The sequence below is a fragment of the Rhinatrema bivittatum genome, chromosome 6 (assembly GCF_901001135.1).
Source record: "Rhinatrema bivittatum chromosome 6, aRhiBiv1.1, whole genome shotgun sequence".
NCBI lineage: Eukaryota > Metazoa > Chordata > Amphibia > Gymnophiona > Rhinatrematidae > Rhinatrema > Rhinatrema bivittatum.
In genome coordinates this window covers 61,257,374-61,278,425 of record NC_042620.1, presented here as the reverse complement: position 1 = coordinate 61,278,425, position 21,052 = coordinate 61,257,374, and the positions used below count along the sequence as shown (strand labels likewise).

At 40.1% G+C, this 21,052-nt stretch overlaps 1 protein-coding gene across 1 annotated transcript in view; it reads left to right on the top strand.

The window, feature by feature from the left end:
• The first annotated feature begins 232 nt into the window (after window positions 1-232).
• Window positions 233-21,052, top strand: part of LRP1B (LDL receptor related protein 1B) — a 3,516,099-nt gene continuing 3,495,279 nt past the window's right edge. The window contains 1 exon segment of the mRNA XM_029607894.1: window positions 233-459. Within this exon segment, the coding sequence (XP_029463754.1) occupies window positions 378-459 (82 nt within the window). The 5' untranslated portion in view covers window positions 233-377.

Below are 21,052 nucleotides of genomic sequence, written 5' to 3'. Positions count from 1 at the left end.
TTTTCAGATCGCTGTGTTGTTTTCCTATTGTGTTAAATGCCTCTTACTAAGTAATAGATGTGATTTATGTGGACACAAAGGGGGGTCTGGATGGTAGATTCTGTGATTAATCAGTGAATTCCCATCCTCTGGCATCTCTCACTGCCCCTCTCATGTGATGTAAGATCAGACGTACTCTGCATTGAAAAGTCAAGACACACAAGCTGCTCACACACATACATACACCTACAAATCCTGCTGAAAGCAGAGAGAAGGCAGGCTGGCTCATTTAGCAGAAGAATTCCCATTGACATTTCTAAATTACGCTGCTAGATTCAAAGCCTGCTGCTGACTTACTGAGTGTGCAGTGAAGCAATCAGACTCTTCATTCTGCAACAATGTCTGAGTTTATTTTAGCCTTAGTAACAATATCAGGATTATTTCCTATTGCTAAGGTGCTGACTGTGGGAGCTGATCGAGGTAAGAATACTTTTATTTATTGATATACTGATCCAGGGAAGTGAGTTAGAAACTTGCTCTTAAATGTAAGAATGTATTGCTGTGTGAGGCATAACAAACATTGTTTCTAATGCCATTATCGTTTTCAAAAAGACCATGGATAGAGCATGAAAAGTCTTTTCACTGTACACAGTTGAGAGTAATTTGGCTTTATGCCTCATTGCTGCATATGACAGAGATCCTGCAGATGTTGGGGATCAGATTTTATTATATTACAATGTGTACTGTCTTATTGTATTCAATGGAAGGCTTTACAGTCTGCAGTTCTTAAATCTACCATAATATTCTGTGTGGAACTGCATTTCAGTTATAAACTACTCAATATGTCATTACTGACTTACCTACATCCAGCATCTCATGGACTGTAATACTCTTGAGGCTGATTCTTACTCTCTGTATCGTTCACGTGTACAGCAAGCAGCATTAGTGAGAAGGTTTATTTAAGAAGCTTATGAGTAAAAGCTGTTTGGATAGGGCTACTCTTGAATAGTTATGGGTCATAAACTTCTGCCGCTCTTCATGCTGAAGGCTTATAACACTCGTACAATATTTCCTTGGGATAGTATCCTTGTTATTATACTGTCCAGCAAGACTTCTCCCTGTTTCATGTTAGTGAGATAATATTAAAACCTATACTGTCTGAACAATAGGAATAAAATAATGCATATGTTCTATTGAGGTATTCCATTGCTGTTTCACTGTTTTCTAAGATTCTCTAACCTTTTAATGTGAAATGCCCTCTCCCTCATGCTACGGTATAATATTCAAAACTGATCATTTGTTTCCCTAGAGTAAATTACTTCATGATAAATATTGTGGCAGAAGCACTGAATGAATGCCTTCTTTTCAAAGTTGTCTAATTTTGATTATTTTATTTAATGTAAAAGCCAAAACATCTGTGTACCTGATAGCACTAGTAGGAATATATTGCAAAAACAAGGCAAAAACAATGTCAAGTTTCTTAAGGTATATCCATATTATATCCTGCTAATAAGTTAATGTATAATTGCTGAAGAAAATAGGCCAGAAATTATATGGTAAACCATGCATATACTCTGACCCGTATTATGTACAGGAATGACACATAGAATGTTGGAGAATTTACGAGAGCAGTTTCACAAGAGTTGCTAGGGCTGTGTTTTTTGGAACTGCTGATTGGTTAGACATGGCTATACAGAGCATTTTCTGAAGTTGTGCAAGGGTTGTTTTAAATTTGTGGTTATGGAGCAGTTTCATGTAAAGCTCTGGATTCTTTTAATGTATATATTCTGAAATTGCCGCAGATGCCCCTTGTATTGCAACAATGATATAGCAAGATCTTTAACTTGGTTGCTATCATTTTTTTTTTTCAAAAGTCCAAAATATCCTCTGCGTTAGGAAGTCTCTAAGCAAAACAGGGAACCTGGTATGGAATAAGTTTATCAATTCCTAACAATATTTTCAAATATCTCTTGTTTTGCAGTTTTCTGCTTAGGTTACATTTGCTGAGGTGTGGCCTTTTTAGATGCAAGATTTTTGGTATCTTCAGTACATTTTAAAGGGATAGGATTGTTTCCAGGGTGATCAGTTCAAATTCTTCTATAGAAATCAGTAAAGTAAACCAATTAGGTCAGAATGCTGCAGAAGAAGTTCAGCATCTGAACAATATAGCTAAAGATACATATTTATACAAATATCATGTTATCTAGTTTAGTAGAACAAACAACCTATTATATATCAATACTTGTATAGTGCTTTGCTGGTTTACACATGTCTATTATACTGAATACTGTCTCAAAAATCTGTTGATTGCTCTTTTTCTGAGTATATGATCATTGAAATGGAACAAATTTTATCATTGTTGGGTAAGAAACTATTATAAAGAATATTGTGCACCTTAGTTGCACTGACAAACTTGTTAAGTCAGTTTAATAGGAAAGTTGCTAACGAGCAAATCTTGCTTCATCACAAACTCACTTGGATCATATGTACTCAAACATATTGTCTCTATAGATGTAAAATAGGAGAAGCCTTTGAATCCTGTGGCTCCAGGTGGACGTGAATACATGGCATAAAGTAGTTGCACAGTCAGATATGAAGAAAATCATAAAGGGTTCCTTAAAACTGTGCTATATTAGATGATCATAGAGGATGTGTTATACTTAAGAATGAGGTACCTATGTTTGTTATGACATATCACAAGATCATAGTTGTACATGAAGATGCCTTCATCATCACAGTCCTCAAAAAGTTATTAAGAAAAATATGATTGTAAAAGATTTGTACAAAATACTATTTTACTATCAAACCACTACAGACTAAACTTATCAATAACCTTGTAAATATTAATTTGAGGTCAATGATGTTTCATCTAAAGTGAGAACAAATCAGATAAGCTATTTTTATTGCTTCATCTCTAAAGATGTTTTGCAGTAAAGATGGAAGATACTGAAATATTGAAACCAAGTTCTTAAAGAGCATATTTTCTTGCTCATATAATCTAGTATCTGACTCACTGAGCTTACAATGGTAATCTCTCAGTGTGAAATCAATCATACTAAAGTATAATGGGAAAAACAATTGGAAAGGAATTTGTTCAATGCAGTTTCAATGCATTGGTGGTAGTATCTGCATTGTCACAGCATGGAAATGACTTTCATATATACCTTGCTTGTGATTTAATTCCTGTTTTGTTCCCATAGCATTTTTTTTCCAGCACCATATAAATCTCCCCCCAAAAAATAATGATTTACCAAGAGTTTGAATCTCATATTTAAAGTTTTACTTCTGGAATTTGCAAAAATTATTACTTAAACAATGTATAAATAAAATAGTAATCTCAACAGTTAGAAATTTCGTTGGTGGTGTCAATGTACTCTACCAACCGTCGTAGTACTGGTAGGTTTGGTTGTTGATATTTTTCTGGGGAAAACAAATAAGGAAAATACCAAAGTTTTAGAGTTTAGAGGAAATGTACAAAATAACTTGATTCACCCTAAACCCAGTCTATGCTTGTATGTCCAGTGCTATGCCTGAGTAGTGTCAATGTGTTGTGTATATGTCCTGTATACATGATGAGCAGGAAAGGGGGCTATTTAATCTACCCTTAAACCTAATGGAAGTTCAGATTCTTATCCTCTATTTGAATTCACTATATATTCAATAGAACTACTTTAATAACTAGAAATCACTAGCTGCTTAATGAGAACAGCCACCCAATATGTGTATGCACCTTATGATTGCCAAGATAAGTGGGAACAATTCTAATAACTTTGAGACATGTATTCACTGATCTGGAGTCTACGGCTTCATTACAATTTATTTGCTTTTAATATTTTGTACTTGTTTTGTCCTGTGATGTATTGTTTTCAAATAACTTGAATATTTGTCAATTTTAATGTTGTGATGTACCCCGCAGGACACAAGTAATCTAGACGTGCAGATTATAAATACTGTAAAATAAATCAAGGAATAAACACTTGGGGAGAGCAATTTTCTAAGGGATTTACTTGAGTAGAGTTCCCTCAGAGCAGCAAAAATTTCATGTGGCCTGTCACAGCATGTTTACATTTTGCCAGATTTAAAGAAAAGGCACTCCAATGGCTGTGTTTGGATTGGGGGAGTAAACAGCACAGTTTTACCCCAATTGGCCACCTTCACAAATAGTAGCTGCAAAAGTATTGGGACACTTTTTGTAGGGGCATATCACGTAGTCAATTTTCAAAGGGAACCTAACTAGGTACCTTGCAACAATGTGGGCTATTTCAAAATGCTACCCTGAATTATTATGCTTCTAATCTGGGTGCAACATTTGCAACAGATTGGCTGTTCCCAGTTATATGAAAATTGATATTCATGTTTCAGTTGGCCAACATATAGGCATCCATTACAGGAATAAGGTCTGCCAGGTTCTGTGTATCCTATAGTGATGGTACCTCAGGTATGCTGCAGGTCTCAAAGTCAAGGCCAAATATGCTTTCTACCTCAAAAAATTATAAAGATATGGAAACATAAATACATTCAACTGCTGTTATGCTGTTATAAAATATATTCATCTTTTTAACTTTATATGTATTAGCTTTTGCTTTACATAACAAACATACATTTGCCACTAGTAAAAGTACATAAAGAGTATATAAAAAGAGGAAAGAAAACTGCTTAAAGCAATGACAGCTCTTACTCAAGTCCACAGATTTAGTAAAACGACGAGGGCCAATAGAAAAACTGAGAGCAAAAGGAAAGCAGAAAAAAAAAAAAGGAAATCTGTTGTGAGAGAGTAAACTCCCTAATAATTTTGAAGGGTACATCAACATTTCTTATACCATCGTCCTCCCTGAATCAAGGAGCATAGGAGTCAGCACTTGTAGATTTCTAAGAATCATTGAAAACTCTCCCTTGAGAAGGCTCCAAGAACACGTATTTGATATTAGACAATGTCAGTAAACATTCAGGGAAAATGAAGTAGGAAAGTTGCACCAAGGGCAATTGATTCTTGACAAATAGCCAGCAATTTCTTTCTCCATCCTTGCATATTCATCTTATTTACAATTCATATCTTGTTTCATTAACTGTCTGCTAGCCTTTTACAAGCCAATATTCTGTAGTGAAATTACAGAAATATGTATAATGTATAATGCAATGTTGTAATGGTGCATATGAAGCTATTACAAGACTATGGCCAGCCAATGAGTATTAATTTATTCAATTCAAAAAATATTGATTGAAAAACATGAAGACGCCAGTATTCAAAAGTCGGCATCTAGCTGGATAACTAGTGAGTTATCTAACTAAATGCCAACTTTTGAATACTTACCCCATTTATCCAGCTACATTTTAGCCAAAAAACATATTAACATAATGTATATAAATAGCATTAAGCTAAATGTTACACCAGAAAGATGCAGTTTTCAATGTGGCTGCCAGGATACCCACTCTGTGATCTATTGCTGTCCCAGACAGACAAGCTGGAAGAAGTGGCAATGGATTGTAGTACAGGTGCTGCAGGCAGAGTCAGGCAATGGGCAAAATCATAAGATGGATATATTTATAAGGCCTCATAGCTGACCTCAAAAGCAACAGAGACAAGTACTTTTTGCTTCTTGCTATTTATTTTCATCTGAGATCACAAATGGAATAGTTTAATTTCACTTTCTTATTTGTTGAGATTTTATATTCTGTGCTTCAGAGTATAAATCAAAGCATATTATATTCAGGTATAGGTATTGCCCTATCCCCACCATGCTTACCATCTAATTTTGTACTTGAGGCAATGAAGGGTAAAGTGACTTGCCCAAGATCGCAAAGAGTGACAGTGGGATTTGAACATTGATTTCTCTGGGTTATAGGGTTTCCCTGGTCATGGCCCACTGCTTTAACCAGTAGGCAACTCCTGCACCCCTTAGATCAGGGATGGCTAACTCTAGTCCTCGAGGGCTGCAAACAGGCCAGATTTTCAGGATATCCACAATGAATATGCATGAGAAAGATCTGCATGCACTGCCTCCATTGGATGCAAATCTTTCTCATGCGTGCTCATTGTGGATATCCTGAAAACCTGGCCTGTTTGTGGCCCTCGAGGACTGGAGTTTGCCATCCCTGCCTTAGATGGTGTATAGAAACTGATAATGTATTACATGAAATAGAAGCCTGTTCATAAACCTACAGGACATCTATTCTGTTTGCCAAGATGTATAGAGCCTAGGATCTGCATAATTTTTAAAACCTAAAATGCAATTATTTTATTTACCAAATTAACCGAATATTTTTGGCTTTAAATTTTTCTAAGTTATGAATATTGTTGATGTGAATTCATAATAGTTAATTTACAAATTATAGAGATGCTTTGAAGCTTTAGAAAATGTTCATTTATATGTTTAGTGTTCCTTGGTCAGAGCAGATTGTCTTAATGGGCTGTTGGCAATTTAACAACTTCAAATGAAGTTGTTTGCTTTGTTTTTACTGTAACTCTGAACACTACAGTCCTTGTTATTAAGCACCAGAACGGGCACAGCTACTGTTAACAATTTTCAAACGCCTGTCTTGCACGGTCCTTGGCAGAAGAAATGTTGCCTCTAGACATGACAATCTTCTTTTGTCATGCAAATGAAACCTTAACTGCCATTGGAGAACTGGTAGTGATGCAAGAGCCTTCCCCATACAGTCTAATCAGACCTCCAGGTGGCAGCAAAATATCCCTTTTTAATGGATCATGTCATTATTGCCTGAAACATCATACTTTTTCCAATGTGCTTTTAAAGCTTACCTTAAATCCAAGGGTTCTTCTGTAACACTGCATTCACTACTTTTTTTCTCCTGTGGTTCTCCTGTAAGGAAACGTCATGCAGTCTGTGTGGAAACTATCTCTTCTTTGGAAATGAACTCAGTTTACATTATCATTTCATTCATGAGATACAACTACTATGGAGATCTACAAACAGACAAGCAAAAGAAGTGAAAGTGGCCTGCCTTATGTTTTATCACACTAAACAGAATGAAGGTTTTGTGTGGTTACTGATAAATAAAGTTCCAGTTTGCATCTCTAAAACTGTGGCATAGGAACTCCAACAGCCACAAACAATTCTTGTGGCAACAATATTAAAACATTTCAAATGTTGTCTAACTGCTTTTGAGATATTGTTTTTGTAACACTGACTTGTAAAGTAAATGCAGATAGCGTTAATTCCATTTATCAGGGGCATGACACAGCTCTGGGTGTAGGTGTATATTTTTTAAACTACTTCTGAATATTTCAAATATAGCACATATTAATGGAAACTGCAATTGAATTCCTTAGAATAAATGTGTTACTATACTTCTTAAAGTTCATTTACATTCAGTTTAAATGATCAGATGTGTTGCGGTAGAAACTGTCTTAGGCCTGGATTCACCATTCTATCGCAGAATGGTGAATCCAGCGAAAACGGGGGACGGGGAGGGGGGGGCGAAGGGGGGTGGGCCTGCGAAAGCCGGTAGCCTTCGCACCATCGTGGTGTTTTTGCTGCCAGCTTTCACACCCAATAGAGCCACCATGAAAAGTGGTGCTATTGGGCATGCTTCCGGCGACGATAACATTACTAACCTTATCGCTGCCAGCGAAGACACCTCTGAGTCCGCCTCCTCGCCGCCTCCTCACCGCCCCAACTCCTCCCCTCGCTGCACCGACTCCGCCCCCAGCATGCTATCGCACGCAAAAAGGGCCTTTTCTTGTGCGATAGAGGCTTATCGCATGCAATAAGCCTTTGAAAATGACCCCCTTAGTTTGCATGTGTGAAAATACTGTAATGCACAGAAAATAAATTAAATATTCTATAGAGATTAATTTTTTTAGGGGCCATAAAATTAGACATAGAAATGATCTTGATTATGTTTCAAGTGAAATATGCTAGAGAAGAATGAAATAATCAGCTGGAACCATAACTTACCTCTTGGGTTAGTAGATTTGAAGGAGATAGCATATCATTTCTGTTTGCACAGGTGGCTTAAATCAAGATTCAAAGGAAAAACTCAGGTTCCAGAAATACATGTTTAATTATGAAAACAGTTCTATACCAAGTTAGCAAACCACCTCAAAACTATTCTAATTCTGATGCTATGAACAAACAATCTTCTTATGTACAAAGTCCCATGATTATGTCATTATAAAAACTGTCAGTCATTTAAATATACTTGAAAATAAAAATGTCGGGCTTAGAATATTGGCACAGCTTTAATCAGAAATTATTCTCCAGCACCCTTAGAACATACCAAAATATTAAAAGAAATCACAATCTGTTTAATTTTCTTTTGTGTTCCTCTGCTTTTTAGTTTTCCTTAACACTTTCTGTTATAGGCCATATTTAATATTTGTTTAGCCTTAGCTTCAATCTTATTGCTAATACTTTCGTATTTAAGTAGAAAATACAAAAAAAAAGAAAAGAAAAAGCAAAAAACAGCTGGATGTTGCACAATTGGATCACTTACCTTCCATCTCTCTGGAAAGTTTTTTCAGTAGTCTCAAAGCAGAACTATTCAAATAAAACTTAATTTATATCAGACATTAATATAGAATGGTATATTCATTAATCAGTTCCTCCTTGCTGCATCCTGGTAATGACACTGAATATCTTAACCAATTAATAATAGCATACATGAAGATACATAATATATCATATTATTGCCAATGTAATTTAGAATTTTCATACAGGTATGGATGATGTAGGCAAATTGAAACCAAACATTGATTGATTCATGTAAAATTGATTTTACCCAAGACAAACCAAACCCACAACTTGGCACAACTAACCTGAATGCTACCTGGATCCCCTCAATTAGATTCAACTAAATTAAAATCAGCTGTATCTAAATTTGCATTGCTGATTTGGCCAGAACTAGGTCTCTATCAGTGATAGAGTTGACAGTCATTATAATCAGGAAAGGCTTTTTAAGCTGCTCTTTCTCCCTTGTAATCTAAAATAAGCAATTATTTTATTGACTGAAGATAAGTCACGACTTCAGGTTAATTGACAAATGTTAGAAAGCTGTTTGTGAACTAGGGATAAGTGGACAACTCTGGATGTTCCTGTAATGTAAACCTGAATTATTTTGCAAATTGGGTAGTTAGGCCAACATCAAATCAAATTAATACAATACAATAAAAAATAGAGATGTGCAACCTTTTTAAAAATCCTAGCAAACTGGTTTGATAAACCAACAAGAAGTTTGCAAGTTATCTAATTCAGCAAATGTTTAAAAAACCTGATGTAACTCCTTGAACTGGAGAACCTGCACTGGAACAAATTCACCTAATTTGAGGGTTCTGCAGTAGGCAGATTCCATGCAGATTTCCATTAATGTCTTTGTAGCACTTCAGCCACTGAAAGGCTCGTACAAAGATAAGCAAATCCCTTTCTATGTCAGATAGAGACTTAATGCACATTCTCTTTTTCATTCCCGTATCACTACCTTCATCTAATTTTGCAAAACTTGTGGGTAGGTTGTCATTTAAACTTTTATCCAAGCAAAATGACCTTCTGATCTATTCACCTCCAGAGGTTTGGGCCTTCATTTGACAAACAGTGGCAAATATTCAGGTTTTCCTGAACAGCAATTATCAAAAAAGGATTTATATGTGGGAAATAGGGGGGTTGACAAAACTGTATTCAGTGAGGGCTGAAATCAGAGATTTGCAGCATGAAATAGTAGAACCAAAGTAGATGTTTCACAAACACCCTCCTCTCCACTCTCGACCTAGCCCACCAAGGATTATTTACCTACCCAGTCATGCTGAATTTAATTACCTCCCAGAGGCCGCATTTCTGAATAGATTAACTCCAGTTTCCTGGCGTAACTCCCATTACAGAAAAAGATGTATATAATGTAGAAGCAATGCAGAAACAGAACCGTAAAGTTTCTTTGCGATCACTTATTTCATATTGTATTCTAATGGAAAATGGTTGAATAAAAGGAACCAGTGTGGCATGGACTGGTTCCCATGATTATAGTTGGAAAATCATTTTTACTTTCTTTTCCTTCCCTAGACAAGTCAGGTCATATCACCTTGGTTCATTTTCTTATACCTTTTTTTTCCATTGAAATGCAGTTTGAAAGAAGTATCAGGAAAGAGATTCTAAACAGGTCTGTTTCAGAGCTGTTGTTCCAACACTTTTAAAGAGACAGTACCATTTTGGGTCTCCTGTCCATATAAGTCATATTTTAAAAGATAATTATATTTTTCACATGCTTTTTCTATGTAAGCCTGTTGCCACAGCACAAGAAACATTGCAATACTTATCCTGATCTGTATTTTGCCCTTTATTCCATTTTACATTTCCAAAATTCCTCCTACCAGGACAGCATATTACATGTCACATGCAAAGTAACTATTCAATGCTACCAATACAAAGTCTCAGTGTGTCCTTCTATGCCATAGTTACTGCATTAACCTTCCTATCATGCTTCATGGAGCCCAGATTTGCAGACTAATCATGCTACTCAGGAAGTCATGGCAACTAGCCAAGGCCTTTTTCACTGCAGTCAGAAGACCTTTGAATCCAGGTTTCAGGTACACCACAATAACTTTCAAAGAGTTTAAGCGTTTCAAACTCTCAGCTTCTCTGTATTGAGCCTTAGCTAATGGGGCAACAGATGAAGAACAAGCCTATATTAGGGTAAGAAGGAGAACACCCACTACCCGCTAAATAGAAAAATCAAGAAAGATGTGACTTGAATAGAGTGGGATACAAAGGATACTGCAAGGCTTATTGATTAAGGGACTTATTGATTATTGATTAAGGGACTTCTGTCTTCTCTTAGGCACATCTGAAGACCTTCTGGGAGAGCCCCAGCTGACAATTATCATGACACATAGAAGTTAGATCTAGATCCAGGAATTAAAAACACAGAAGAATACTGTGGGATGTCACAAAATATTCATCCTCCTTATTTGCAATCCTTCTTGCCTCTATGTCATCCTGCCTCCTAAAACAGGGATGTTCAAACTGGTACTATGCCCCCCCCCCCCCCCCCAGCCAGTCAGATTTTCAGGATATCCCTAATGAATATGCATTCACAAGGTCCTCCTGGAATTTATCACAATCTACTTGTGATTTAACTACTCTGAATAATTTTGTATCATCTGCAAATCTGATTACCTCACTTGTATTCTTTTCCAGATCATTTATAAATATATTGAAAAGCAGCGGACCTAGTATAGATCTTTGAGGCACTCCACGGTATACCCTTTTCCATTGAGAAAATTGTCCATTTATTTGTACTCTCTGTTTCCTGTCTTTTAACCAGTTTGTAATCCACAAAATGACATTGTTACCTATCCCATGACTTTTTAATTTTCTTAAAAGCCTCTCATGAGGAACTTTGTCAAATGCCTTCTGAAAATCCAAATACACTATATTCACCGGTTCACCTATATCTACATGTTTATTAACCCCTTCAAAAAAAAGTGAAGCAGATTTGTGAGGGAAGACTTGCCTTGGGTAAAGCCATGCTGACTTTGTTCTATTAAACCATGTCTTTCTCTATGTTCTGTGATTTGAACTTTAGAACACTTTCTACTATTTTTCCTGGCACTGAAGTCAGGCCAACTGGTTTGTAGTTTCCCAGATGACCCCTGGAGCCCTTTTTAAATATTGGGATTACATTAGCCACCCTCCAGTCTTCAGGTACAATGGATGATTTTAATGATAGGTTACATATTTTATCTAATAGATCTGAAATTTCATATTTTACTTCCTTCAGAACCCTGTGGTGTATACCATCTGATCCAGGTGATTTACTACTCTTCAGTTTGTCAATCAGGCCTTCCACATCATTTCATTTCATTTATTAAAATTTATTGATCGCCTACCACAGGGAGGCCTAGGCAATTTACAACTATTTATTGAGGTCAGATGTATCTTTTGTAACTGCTGTGATGAAGACTTGTGTGTTGAAAGTCATAACTTATGTACAGTAGATTAGGTTTCAGGCCACTAACATATAGCCTTGTGCTTCACAGGTCTCAAATTAGATAAACATAGGGCCTCATTTTCCAATATCTCATTGGTAACGCATTAGGGGGCATTACCAATGCAAATGAGGCTTCTTTCGTGCAGTGGGGAAACATCGCGTGCGGCGATGTTTTCGCCAAAACATTAGCGCCGCACACAATGTTTTCCCAGTGTGCGATGATTCTTTCAGTCTTTTTGGACTTCAATCATCACAGGCCACGATAGTCCCAGACAGCCTGTTGAGAGAGAGAGAGAGAGAGAGAGAGAGAGAGAGAGAGAGAGAGAGAGAGAGAGAGAGAGAGAGAGAGAGAGAGAGAGAGAGAGAGAGAGAGAGAGAGAGAGAGAACCTTACTATAGTGCCTATGCCCTACATAGGTATTTGAATCCCTATGGGAGGGCTACCTACTAACTCGGGGTGGGGATTAGGTATGAGCGTCGGGGGTTGGGGGCCACTTTCGCATTCCACATGAGACCTACGGACAGAACAGTGGTCTCTAGTGCAGATTTGCTGGCCGTCGGAGTGAGGACGCTCACTCCAAGAAGTGGTTTGGGCAACGTTCTCTCTACCTAGCTTGATGGACACTCTACCTGGGCAACAACATGCTAGGTGGAGAGAATGTTGCCCAAATCTCCTCTTGGAGTGAGCGTCCTCACTCCGACGGCCAGCAAATCTGCACTAGAGACCACTGTTCTGTCCGTAGGTCTCATGTGGAATGCGAAAGTGGCCCCCAACCCCCGACGCTCATACCTAATCCCCACCCCGAGTTAGTAGGTAGCCCTCCCATAGGGATTCAAATACCTATGTAGGGCATAGGCACTATAGTAAGGTTCTCTCTCTCTCTCTCTCTCTCTCTCTCTCTCTCTCTCTCTCTCTCTCTCTCTCTCTCTCTCTCTCTCTCTCTCTACGGGCTGTCCGTGGATGGCGATAATCATTTTCTGGCCCGTAGCGCAGTTTCGCCGCACACGATAAACAGGTTCCCGCTTTACATATGCTCCGCCCCCTGAATACCAAATTACTAATTTGCATTCGCAAATCGCGTTAACAGCTGTTAACGCGATTTGCGAATTTATCGCACGCGGTAAAGTGCTTGGAAAATGAGGCCCATAGTATGGTGGCAGTATGTACAAGATGGTAATTGTGCACATTTATATTTTGATTTCCAGTTCCTGTATGGAGCTAAGAATTCTGATAATAAGTGGAGTTGTGATATAGGGTACACTATTTAGGTACTCGTGTAATATATAGGCTTGATGATGTTGGTGTTTTCTCCACTGATACATAGGATCTAAGTGGAAACAATATTGGAGAGAATATGCAAATAACAGAGGCTTGTGATTAAAGTAAGACCATGTGATTTTGACTTCAAGCTGTCACAGCTCACTGTGAGGTAAAGTTTAAAAGCCCGGTGCATGCATTAATTAGGGGATGCACAAAGAAGTCTAGCTCATGTGTACTGAGCAGATTTTAAAAGCTGCTGAGGTACATGCACATCTCCCACAGTGCACAGATCTCTAAAGTTTCAAAAAGGGCTTGGGGCATGGGCATGGTCTGGGCAGGGCATGGGCATTTCAAGGCGTAACCTAAGATATGTGCATAAATACTGACATAACCCAGCACGAATTTAAAGAAAACTAGGCAGATCTCTATGGTTTTAAGGGCTGGGTCTGTCTGGGTGGAGTGAAGCTTACCAAAACTAGGCAGAGTCGGAGTACCTATCTCTTAACTGGGTGAACTGGGGACAAACTGATAAAACTGGGAATGGCGTCAAATTGTGCCTCTTTTAAAATCCCCTGATTTGCATGGTAGAAGTGGGATTTGCGTGCATACGCACGCACCCACTTAAAATTTAGTGCACATGTGTGAGCGGCCAGGCTATTTTATAACATGCATGTGTAATATGCTATAAAATGGCCGTGTACCTGGGCGCAGGCTGATGAATGCATGCAAATGTGCACATGCGCACCGGTTTGAATGTTACCATCTCTGGTTTCATATTTTTTCCTTTAGGGACCAATATCACCAGAGCAATTTTGCATGTCCAGAAAGGCATAATAAACCTGTTAATGCATTCTGTTGTGACCCCAAAAGCCTCATTAAGTGTTCATTAGCAATCAATGTATTTCTATTTGGCCTCTCAAATTGTTTCTTCTCAAACTCAGAATACTGTTTTCACTATTCAACTGACCCTTGAAATTGTTATTCATCTTGGATTCATTTTTGGCCCCAGCATGTGTGAACTGAATCCAGTGTCTATAGATTTAAAATCCATTTGACCTGCAGGTCATTAAACTCAAAAACATGAAAAGCAACCTTATATTTCAAGTGTTGTTGCATTTTGTAGACCAGGTCAACTATAACTAAGGCAATCCAAATCATAACTACATATGACCTTTTTACAAAATGACATGTACCATTTAGAAAAATCTGGAATATATAAGGTCCATTATGATTTTTTTTCTGTTAATTATAGAAATGACAATACAATACAAGAAGTTGTGTGTTATACAGCCACTCAGACTGATCAGAGTATTGTAAGGATTTATAAGAGTAAGTTGCAGCCTGTCTATTGACATCCTTCCCCCTCAGTCTGGGATAGTGAATGCCTCAGACATTGTCATTTACTTTACTTTTATATACAAGCTGAATGGCCCAGGGATTCACACAATAACATTTGTTTATGTACAAAATTTATTATAAGGCATTTACATTACTATTTTGCACAATATGAACAATTTAGCAATCTTAAACAAAAACCATATACCACAATCCTTAACACAGCATATAGAGGTTGATACTGTAACGTGCGGTTGAAGATTTCCCGTCTGTAACATGCTGGGAGCACACAATTCGGACGCGTAAGGCGATACAGCGATACAGTCTCCAGTTTCACGCGTCCTTAGCGCTTCTTAAAACAGACGCATAACCCTTTCCGCACGCAGCATGTATATGATATGTAAATGAACGAATTAACTGTATAATGAAGGAATTAGCTATTCCCCTCTGATACTGTGACGCGCGCTCAGATTATCTCCTTTGTAACCCGCTATTTTGCCGCGTCCTTAACCTGTTAGTTTACCGCCTACCCTCTACTTGGTGTTAGTGTGGTGTTAGTGTGGTGTTCGAAAATTAAAACGGGAATAAAGTGTAAAAAATGGGGGCGATTTCGGCGCTCAAGGCCCCATCCGGTCTCCGGTGCAGCCCCAGTCCTGTCCCCTCCTCCCGAAGCAAAAAAAAACGAAAAAGTAGCAAGGCTCGGGCCTGCTACGGTAGTCCTCTCCTCCCGATTTCGGCGCTCAAGGCGGCCGGGTGGGCATGCATTCATCCAGGCAGAGGGAGCCGGAGGCGAAAGCGGCCTCCGGCTCCCTCTGCCTGGATGAATGCACGGCCCCCGCCGGCAGTGAATGAATGCCCGTGCGATTTCGGCGCTCAAGGCCCCGTCCGGTCTCCGGTGCAGCCCCAGTCCTGTCCCCTCCTCCCGAAGCAAAAAAAAAAAAACCCGAAAAAGTAGCAAGGCTCGGGCCTGCTACGGTAGTCCCATCTCCCTTCTCCTCTCCTCTCGATTTCGGCGCTCAAGACGGCCGGGTGGGCGTGCATTCATCCAGGCAGAGGGAGCCAGCGGCGAAAGCGGCCTCCGGCTCCCTCTGCCTGGATGAATGCACGGCCCCCGCTGGCAGTGAATGAATGCCCGTGCGATTTCGGCACTCAAGGCGCGGCCGTGAAGCGTTAGGCCTGCGAACCCAGGATACTGTATAAGCGCTCTATACAGTAAAATGGGTTGCGCGGGCCTAACGCTTGCCTAAGGCTTCGCAGCCGCGGCATGCATTTGCATGCAATTTGAAGAGAGTATCGAGCGGTAGGTGAAGAGAACTGTGCGTGCGGGGAACGAGGGTGCGCCTGACACTGCCGCACTGTTTCTACCGCGGCCTTAGAGTATCGATCTGATAGTGATTAAAGTTTAGCAGATTAGGGATGATCCCAAAAAAATACATCTCATAAAAGCCTGGATTTGCTTGGAATATTACTAAGAAGCTAGGACCTAGATTCATCATTTTGCTATAAACTTTGCATGAATAATGCCCGCGATAAAAAAAAGGATGTGGTTAAGGTCATTTTTGAGATACTGCTATTTTAGTTCTTTGTAAAAGTATTTTACTGCAACATGTGTTAAATGTATTGAGAGAGAGAGACTATAAGGCTGTTATGTAAGTCAACTATTTATAACACTGTAGAAGGGTGAACTAGTAGCTTGATAGCAGCTAGGTAGAGAATGCATCAACTAGGTCGAGAGTACATTGTTGAAACCTCATCTTTGTGTACGTTTTGTTACGTTCCCCGCCCACAGTCGTCCCGCCCGCAGGACCGCTTACCTTCAGGGTCATCCAGTAGGCTCTGGTCCTGCCTCTCTCATGACCCTCGTGAGCCCAGCTAGGCCCCGGCGTCCCGTGGCAGCGGTTGCTGGGCCTTCTCTCGCACGCCAGGCCCAACGCCAGGCCTCGGCGTCCCAACAGCTGGCCACACCCCTACACACACATGTGCGGACCAGCCGCCCTGATATGGGTTTGAGGGTTGGTCCTAGTTCCGAGGTGCATCCTGATTGAAGGGAAGTTAAAAGGAAGTTCCTGGCCTCACTTCCTTGCCTTGGCAATCGGGTCGGTTTGTTCCTGAGATTGCCCTTGCTCGTGTTCCTGCTTGCCTGTTCCTAGTCTCGTTCCAGGATCTTTCTGTTCTCTTGTAACTGCTTGTACCTGCTTCCTTGCCAGGATCTTTCTGTTCTCTTGTTCCTGCTTGTACCTGCTTCCTTGCCCTGCTTGTTCCAGTGTTCATGTTCATCTCCCTGGTCTCACCCCAGACTGACTTCTGATAAAGACCACAGCCTGTTCCTGACTCGTCTGCCTGCCTGCCACCTGCCAAAGACCACAGCTTGTTCCTGACTCGTCTGCCTGTCTGCCGCCTGCCAAAGACCACAGCCTGTTCCTGACTCATCTGCCTGCCTGCTACCTGCCAAAGACCACAGCTTGTTCCTGACTTGTCTGCCTGCCTGCTGCCTGCCAAAGACCACAGCTTGTTCCTGACTCGTCTGCCCATCTGCTGCCTTCCTATGACCTCAGCCTGTTCTTGACCTTGCCTGACCTCTGGATCTTGACCCTTGCTTCGTTGACCACTCCTTGGACTGATTCCTGGACTTTGACCTTGCTCATCTGACCTTGCTTGATTCTGGCTCTGTCCCTAGCCTTGTCATCACCAATGCTCTTCTGGTTCTCCTATCTTCAACCTGTTACCAACCTAGAACCCAATAGCGCTCCAGACTCTAACTGTTCCAGGAGACCCTGCGAGGCCCACCTAAGTTCCAGCGGCCCGGGTCCCTATGGGCTCCTCCCGGGGGGACCGCGGGCTTCCAGTGGTGAAGTTCAACACTGCCTCTGTCTCCTCTCATGCTCCGCCCCCTGTGGTCGGTTCCCACATTGCCACAGGCCAGGGGTCAGAGTGCAACACCTTTCTTCACTTCAAATCACATCAAATGTTCACTGATGTGTACTGTGCTGTTCACACTTTTGACTGCTCATGTAAAACTGCCCCCCTAACCCTAAAACCTCACCTCGAGTTACTCTTTCTCTCTCTCTCTCTCTCTCCCTCTCTCTCACAACCTCCCCTAACTTCCTCTTTTCCAAAATGGAATTTGTGATATTTGTTACAAATCCCATTTCGGACATATCACACAGCTTAATGCCAGGAAAAAAGGTGCAGTTATTCACAGTGTTAAAACATGCATTATGCTATCACATGCAATGTTAAAAACCTCTCATTTTCATAAACTCCGCCCAAACCCCCCTCATTTTCATAAACTCCACCCAAACACCTCCCTTTTGACTAAATTTTAAAAATGTGCATTTGCATCTCGTGATGCATTTTTTTTTTATCATGGGTGTTATGGTGTTATTGTGGGTGTTGGGGCCCTAACGCATTTTGATGAATGACCTTATTAGCTGGCTACCACATACCGCATCCAGGAGATAACCCCAGTCTCACCACTCTGCAGATTTTCTTGTCTCTGTGCTGTGAGCTTGAGTTCCTGAAGGCTGTCTCTGTCACTGGAAACACATGCTGATATCTCTGCACTCTGCGGAGAGTTGGAGAGGATTTTTCTAATCCCTGGAGAGGAAAAATTAGATTCTCCTTACAAATCAGCAGGGCAGCGGATTTCTCTTACATGCAGTTCAGATAATAGAGCTCTTTTGTCAGCCAGGTGGGGCAGAGAGTCATGATTCAGTCCTCATCTTAGTGGTGCTAATTGATCTTCATAGCCAAGCCCCAAGACCCTCTCTCATGAAGTTTTTAAGAGCCAGGTTATGCATATTCTGTGGGCTTAATGTGAATGAAAGTAGGAACATGAGTAGTTCTGATTGGGTCTACTTCTTCACTCGGACAGGTTGATTCATCCCCATCAGAGGATCATCCATCAGCTGTGTGACAGAGAGTAGCCAGAGACCTTTACTGTCTCATAAGGCCTCCTTTGCTGATTGGAATGTCTAGTTGCCAGGTACTTCTAGCTCTGCTGAAGGCTTCAGGTCTGTCTCCCCAAAGACACCCAGTTGCTGAATTGTCTTAGTTCCCCTCTGTGTTTGCTGAGAAAAGACTTCTTTCTTTAACAGAGGCTTAGGAAATCAATGTATGCTGGGAAAGCAGATAAATCAGTCACATACGGCGGCCTATATCAGAGGTTCATCATCTCTCTGCTGAAATACAGGCCAAGAATCCTTTTTGAAGTCAAAGAATCCATATTTTTCTATGTGTACAGTAGTGAAGCTTTGGGTTTCTCTCTACAGTGATGTGAATTTGAGGTGTAACTAGGGCAGTCACAAAACCCGGTCAGGATTGTACTCCACCAGTTCACACGTAAACCCCAATTAAATCATAATCAAATGAGTTACAAATACTAATTGGATCTTAATGTCTGTAGCTGGCAAGGGCATTTAACTTGGATGCATGAGCCTATCCATCCATATTCTATCCCTCTGGAGTTCTCTTTGCAGCTCTGTGGACACACTACAGTTCTGTGGTGCCTTAACAGATCAACTATGTCTCAGAGGAGGGCCACACTGGGTAGATCACTACACAGCAAGCCAACTAGCCTTCCTTCCTGCTGTGATTGAGCAGTCCTTTGGGGTGTCTTCCTGACCCACCTTCAGGCCAACACCTGGCTCCTCCCTGCGTCATCGTTCTTCGTTCAAAAGCTGTGACCATGGTCATAGACCTAAGCATAAGCAGTGAAAGAGGGGAAGCCAGAAGGATTTAAATCCACCACAAGCTCAGTCCCCCCCACTGTCACCAATCTAGAGCCGGTGACATACTCAGCACCGGCTGATGACATCAGAGCACTCTACGCCCCTGTGATAAGCTGGGGCCAAGAGGAGGGAGGCTACAGATCCTGAGCCAGCCACGCTTACCACATGCTGGTGCTATTCAGGAGGTACCTCGTGATGGGAGATTAGATCCTCCGGGTAACTCCCATCCCTTCCAAACTGGTGGTCCTTCCTATCAGGAGCATGGGTGCCCTGTTACAGATGGTGCCCCCACATCCACATTTGGAGAGGCACCTACCACTTTCCTTCTGCAGTAATTTTGAAGTATGTTATGCTCTTCACAAAACCTGTGAATATTATGCAACATATGCCCTAATTTAGCATTCATGCTCTGAATTTGATTTATAATTATATTCATACATTTTAAAACTAAACAAAATCATTGTAAATGTTGATAGCAGCTTCATAAGTTTCATTTAATTAATCATTGCATTTTGCTAGTTTTACTTTGCATGCTAAACTTTTAATACAGTTTTAGGATACAGTATTTTAATTGCTGCACATATTTTCAAATCATAGAAACAATGATAATTATCATTGCTTCTTCCCCCAAACACAATGGAACCAAAACTACAGTGGTTATTAAATTAAAAATAATTGAGTGGCATTATATCCTAAGGCTGAGAGAAGCCTTACATTAATAATTAAATAAGAAAATGTCTTTTCAGCATCTGGTCAACTAATTCAAATGTATATTATAGCTATAAATATTATAATCTGCTAAAGATGAGTTAAAAGACTTGTACTGCAAATTTTTAATGGCCTTATTGGTCATGCAGAAAATAGGTTGTGGACTACTACAGGCATTATCCAAAGATATTGTTACAGATTAACTTTTAAAACAGCATAGAACAAAAAGAAACATATATGTTTTTGAATGCTCATGTAAAGCACCACTTTCGATAATTCTTGTTCTGGTCCAATAAATTGTATTGCAAGTTATTCTATTAAAAAACACCCTAGGAAATCATTTAAGCAGATCATAAAATAGTGTTTTGTTTTGTTTTTTATTTTATTCTGGGTAGAGCGCGGAAGAAAGATGGAGTATTGCCTTCTGTCTTTTCAAATTACTGCTGATATATTGCAATGCAAGTCATTGAAAATATAGGCTTTACTCATGTTAAAACAATAAAAAATGACAACAATGCTATTAAAGCATATCCCTACTGTACCTTACTACTATTGTCCTCAGATTTTGGACTCTGATATTCTATTATTATTTAATTACTTGTAGAGTTTCTATAATATGGTGCTGATTCACTAAAATGGATGCTAAACAAAAATTAGCATGGAGTACTTATTTTAGCATGCACAATAAAATTGCATTTTGAGGGCGATTTTCAAAGGAATTTCCACGTGTATAAATCATTTTATCTGCATACATCAGTTGTCCAAAAATTGCTCATACTGTAGACAGGTAAACGTATTTATGCATAATTCCACACGCCACATACGTTTGCTTACATTGTAGTGGAGGAATTCCTGGGGTGGGAGGAATGGAGGTGATGCTGTTGCTGGTACTTCCACTGCCACTGCTGCTGTTAATGGAGCAGGTGGCTTTCATCACTCCCTCCCTTTTTCCTATGGTGATGCAGTGATCAAGAAAAGAAAAATAGAAAGTAGGGGGAGGGGACATGAGTGCCCTTGCAGTGTACCTGGCATGGGGCAGCATTGCTTTGGCCTGTCACGTGTCTTGATTGGGTTTAATTCTAGTGGCTGGGTGCTTGGGT